This window comes from Syzygium oleosum, unplaced genomic scaffold (genome assembly GCF_021117445.2).
Source record: "Syzygium oleosum isolate NSW1041296 unplaced genomic scaffold, Sole_v2.1 Sole_v2.15, whole genome shotgun sequence".
NCBI lineage: Eukaryota > Viridiplantae > Streptophyta > Magnoliopsida > Myrtales > Myrtaceae > Syzygium > Syzygium oleosum.
This window is the reverse complement of record NW_026607499.1, coordinates 8,962,330-8,968,213: the sequence shown is the minus strand read 5'-3', so window position 1 is coordinate 8,968,213 and position 5,884 is coordinate 8,962,330. Positions and strand designations below refer to the sequence as shown.

Here is a 5,884-nt window from a genome sequence, read left to right as displayed (position 1 = left end):
CGGAGGGTAAATTTGTCACAAGTGTATCAATTTAGGGTTTTTTTGTGATTCAAAAATTAATTTAAGATAAATTTATCGTAAATGTATCAATTTGGAGTTTTTCGTGATATTAATTCTTTTTTAAATAAGAGTGTAGTCCGCCGAATCAGATTACTTTTTTGGTCTTCTTCGTTTTTGTCTATTAAACGTTTGATTGTCTAGACACTTGTCTCCATTCAGTCCGTTCGTTTGCTTCTAGATTCTCTTCCGGGAGATCAATTGACATTACCTCCTCACCAACCAGTGAAGGAGGCAAGACGCTACCACTTATATCATTCGTTGCGCCTTAGCCGAGTGTCAAGGATTGGACACCGTTGGTGTTCCTTGCTCAGAAATAATGCTTCACGTGGAAAAATCGCTCTACCCTTCCTTTGAATAAACAAGTATATCAAACTATATTAATGCTAGTAATGTATTTCAATGGAGAGTTTGAAAAAGCTTTGCCCTTTTGGCACTCCAGCTCCATTTCTCCACGTGACAACATCTCGCACAACTCTTCCATTGGTAGCTTAACCTTCTTAATCAGGAAACACATATCTTTCTCCATCATACGTAAACGCAAGGTGTTTTCATTTTTGCTAGTATTACGTAATGAGAAGAAGTGTCTGTGTCTTTTACGTTGTTATTGTTTTAATCACACGTGATCATGTGTGTACATAACTTCTAGTTAAATTTTAAAAACCGGGATTAAGGTAAGATATTCCAATATTGATTTACAAACATAATTTAAAGTTAATCTGGCAAGCTGTAAGTGAGCATCTAAAGAAGTACATCACATTGACACTTAATAAAGAAAACCTTTTCATACCATTCTATAAATTTACCTTGTAAACCTATCAAATTTGGAAATTAAGCTGCAAAGAGTTAGACTTAGGTGTGCTTGGCAGATTGGACTACGTTCCTGGCAAAAAGTCAATTTTGAGTAGGATGGTTGCAAAAAATGGAGCGTGAAGATATGTATATACTTCGCTGTCGCTTCCTCCGCCCATTGCACCCTTTAATGACACGTGGGAGTATGTAATGCAAATGGAGCACCAACTCCCATTATATATATTTTTAGCAAAAAAAAACTCCCATTATATATATATACTTTGGCCATCTCCTTTTTGTCAGGACTTAGTTATTTGCCGCCAACCATCCGACACACAAATCTCCGAAAAACTTCCAAACTGTTTTCTCACCGAGACAATTCAAATCGACAATTTCCCTCTCCACTTGGGCCATCTGAAGTTCATTCTTCACTTAAAAGCATACGTACGGCCACCCTCCTAAGTCCTTCCACCTCGCTACAATTGCTACGTCCCCCTGTACGCCAAACTAGTGGGCCAGTGAACGTCCTTTAACTACAATCAGGGGCTCAGCCAGCTACCTAGAAGGTGGAAGGATCGAGCACCACAGACAAGCCTGTTTTATTCATTCATGACGACGCAAACATCTCCTCGCTCGAGCAAGGTGTTCAGGTTTGGGAGGCCTGATCCTGGAGCGGTATGGGCTTCACTGCATATCATTGTAATGGCCACAACCGCCATGATCATGTCGGTGAGTGCAACCCCACCAGATGATCCCATCACATGCACCTCAAGCGGCTGCACCATAACCAATTCCTACGGGGCCTTCCCGGACCGAAGCATGTGCAAAGCAGGGGCCGCGGCATACCCAACGTCAGAAGAATAGCTCGTGTGGGTAGTGGGGAACGCTACAAGGTCCGGGAAGAAGATGAAAGTGGCGACACGCTTCTCTCACAGCATCCCGAAGCTGGTGTGTCCGGATGGGGAGGAGGGGCTGCTGGTGAGCACCAAGTACATGAAGAGGATAGTGAGGGTGGACCAAGAAGGGATGAGGATGAGCGTGGAGGGAGGGGTGACGCTGAGGCAGTTGATTGAGGAGGCGGCCAAGGCAGGGATGGCGCTGCCTTATGCGCCCTACCGGTGGGGTTTGACCGTAGGAGGGATGCTGGGGACAGGCGCGCACGGCAGCTCCCTGTGGGGGAAGGGGAGTGCGTTGCACGATCACGTGGAGGCGATGCGTATAGTGATCCCCGGAGGGTCTCGAGATAGTTACGCCAGGATCAGTACACTGGATATGAACAAGAATAGCAGTCATGCAGAGATGGACGCGGTCAAAGTGTCTCTTGGGGTTCTAGGAGTCATCTCTCAGGTACCGTTACCCTCTAAGTCTTTACTTTCTAGTTTGTGTGCTCTCTCTTCTATGCTATGCGACACATATATCACACTCCCCAGTCTTGTTGACTTTTCTTCTGCAATCAGTGTTATCTCCCCCTTCCCTTGTCTTCGGTGCTTCATTTCATTTATGATGTCAGTTTATAAATACTACACAAACCTACCACGTGGTGTCTGTCTCTCCAGCCTTTTCTTTTTTCATATTTTGTGGCAAACCCTGATGTTGGGATTATCACTCGATAATAATTAAGTGAACTTGCAACTTATTCGTTGTACTATCTATTTTTTTTCCGTTACTTTTAGTGGATGTATGATTCTGCACTATAGTCGGAAGAAGTATTTACATCACCAAAAAAAGAAAATAAAAAAAATGTTTATCCAATCGTAGATTGATTTGGCCGTGGCCTGACAATTCATTATCAATAAGGCTCTGTTTGTTTTACGAAAAATTTAATGAAAAGTGCTTTTCAAGATGCCAGTTTCTTAAAAAATGACACAATTTTTCAGTGTTCAGCTGAAATCTGAAAAAGATTCAGAAAATATTTTCCGCCATTCGGTATGCAAAATCAAATTATATTTTCCTCCATACACTACTTTTAATAATTTTTTATTTTTTTAAAATCAAATTTAAAATTATCTTTTTTCTTTTTCTTTTTTTCTTTCTCCTTTTGACCTTCTTCTCCGACCGGTCACCTGCCACAGGCGAGCTTGAGCTCGAGCTCGAGCTCACTAGAATAGCAAGGCTCAAGTGTTGCCTGAGGACGGCGAGGCTCAGGCCTTGCCAGATTGGCGACGCTCAAGCGTCGCCAAAGGCAAGCGAGCTCGTCGCCGCCTCGCGAGTCGTGGTCTGGTAAGCTCGAGGCAATGGCGAGCTCATTTGCCGACCTTTGGGGAGCCCCGAGCCTCGCCACCCTCAAGCAATGCTCAAGCTTGCTAATCCGGCCCTTGCAAGGTTCAAGCTTGCCTGTGATCGGTCGCGGGCCTTCATGTAATCCGGGATCTGCCAATCGGCCGGAGAAGAAGGTCAAAAAAGAAAATTAAAAATTAGAATTTAAAAAAGAAAATAAAAATAAAATAATTAAATTTAATAGTGAAAAAGAAGAAATATTTTCCTCATTTTTGAAGGCATTTTTTCCATTGAGGAAAATGTTTTCTACGACTAGTTTATTTTTTGTGAAACGAATGCCGAAAAATCTAGAAAACGTTTTCTTAGAAATTTATTTTCCGTAAAATGAATGAAGCCTAAGTTTGAGATTATTTTTTTCCTCGGAAAATTCAACAAATTCTCATTCACTTTTATCATGTTTGAAAATGGTAGAAATTTAAGGCGTGTGATATTAATTGCCATGCATGTACTAATGTGTGGATCCCTCCACACAAACTTCTAGGTCCCTTCTCACTTTAATTAAATGACCAATAACTTTTTTAGCAAAAAAACAAATGACCAATAACTTAAAGGATACCTGAAGCGATTTGGTCCTCTCTAGGTTATTTTTTGTTTTGTAAAAAACCACATCATAATGATTTTGACATTTGTATATGTTATTGTAGGTAACACTAAAGTTGCAACCACTATTCAAACGATCCTTAACGTACTCAATCATGGGTGATTTGGACTTGGGAGAACAAGCGTCCAGTTTTGGTAGCCAACATGAGTTTGCAGACATTATGTGGTATCCGAGCCAACAGAAAGCAGTCTATCGCATCGACGATCGAGTCAGTATCAACGAGTCCGACAACGGGCTCTACGATTTCACTCCGTTCCGCTCCACACTTTCTCTCATTTTGGGACTACTCAGATCCACTGGTAAATCAGTAAAACAGTGTCAAGCTAGATTTAGAAGTTTTTTATTTTTCGGTCTGTAGATTTAGAAGTTGAAGTGGCCTAACTATAACTTTTTATGAACACTCCTATAATGTTGCCCTGGCAGAGGAACTGCAAGAGTCCTTGAACGATGCCGAGGGGAAATGCAACAGTGCAAAGCTAATTTCTTCTACCCTCGAGATCAGTGCCTATGGGTTGACAAACAACGGTATCGCATCCTAAGTTAACTAATATAGTTGCGTCATGGCGTTCGCTATTCTAGAGATTTCACTCTTATCGATGTATATACATGTTTTGATTAGGTATCATCTTCACTGGGTATCCGGTGATTGGGTATCACAACAGGCTGCAATCGTCAGGCACATGCCTAGACAGTCTTCAAGACGATCTGATTACTGCCTGTCCATGGGATCCGCGTGTCAAGGGTGAGTTCTTTCACCAAACCACATTTAGCGTCGGACTCTCCGTGGTCAAGAGCTTCATTGAAGACATCCAGCAACTCATTGCACTAGAGCCTAAAGCATTGTGCGGAGTGGAGCTCTACAACGGCATCCTCATGCGATATGTCAAGGCCTCTAGTGCTTACCTAGGCAAGCAGGAGGATGCTGTGGACTTCGACATCACCTACCACAGGAGCAAGGATCCGCTGAGCCCGAGGCTATACGAAGACGTTCTCGAAGAAATAGAACAGATGGCACTCTTCAAGTACGGCGCACTACCTCACTGGGGGAAGAACAGGAATTTGGCATTCGATGGAGTGATCAAAGATGCAAAAAAGCCCAAGAATTTTTGAAAGTGAAGGAGATGTATGATCCGCTGGGGCTGTTTTCCAGCGAATGGACGGACCAAGTTCTTGGACTCAAGGAGGGAGCGAGCATGGTCAGGGACGGATGTGCGCTTGAGGGACTGTGCATTTGTTCACAAGATGCACACTGTGCACCCAACAAGGGCTATTATTGCAGACCAGGAAAAGTCTACAAAGAGGCCAGAGTTTGTACTCGAATTAGTTCCACATAGTAAAGACCTGGCATTATCACTCTCGGAAACCAAGCTGCTCACCTCCATTTGTTCGCATTAATTGTGCAATGCGTGGACCGGTAAGCCGATCATGGTGCATTTGGGTGGAGAATGTGATCATGAAATTAGAAAGTCCACGATTACCATGGGAGGAAACTAGTTCAAGACGTACTGCCCTTCTCTTGGCCTAGAGTTACATTTGCCCTAGTGTTTCATTGTTCACATATTTCTATGTATATTAGAAACACTTACGTGATTTTCTAGTATCAAAGAGATGCAGATCAACATGCTTTGCATCGGTGGACAGTAGGGGTGAGCATGGTCCGGGTTGGGCCGGTCCACCCCCTAACCCTAGGACCAACCCGCACAGTGTTGGTCCTCAATTTTGAGACCGAGGACCGACCCTATTGAGCTTAGGACCGAGGACCGGACCGACCCAATGGGTTCGGTCCGGTCCAGTGGTCAACCCGGGACCAACCGATAATTTTTTATTTCATTTTTGTACCAGTGTTTAACTCCGGGACCAACCGACCCAATGGGTTCGGATTGGACCGAGCGCGGCGAGTGGCGAGCGGCAAAAGGCTAGCAACGAGCGGGACGAGCACTTTCAATAACAAGATCGCAACCCACAAGATGTAAGGAAATTCATAGAAAGACCAGCATTTTCACGACCAAATCACTAGCAAATGTCAACAAAGGGAATATGTTGTTGAGGAAAACTCCTATTGATTTTGAAGTTGACAAAACCTTCAATGTTATTGTAAATCGATACTTATTCCGAACTATTCTATTCCAGGAATGTATATATATTATGGAAGCTCGA

At 43.2% G+C, this 5,884-nt stretch overlaps 1 protein-coding gene across 1 annotated transcript; it reads left to right on the top strand.

Annotated features, from left to right (window-relative positions):
* Positions 1-1,165: 1,165 nt before the first annotated feature.
* On the top strand, positions 1,166-5,348 carry LOC115675391 (probable L-gulonolactone oxidase 6). The gene is given in 5 exon segments (XM_056318489.1): positions 1,166-2,196; positions 3,771-4,026; positions 4,151-4,252; positions 4,347-4,811; positions 4,814-5,348. Coding segments are annotated over 5 exon segments (1,512 nt in total). The 5' UTR covers positions 1,166-1,755; the 3' UTR covers positions 5,062-5,348.
* The last annotated feature ends 536 nt before the right edge of the window (positions 5,349-5,884 follow it).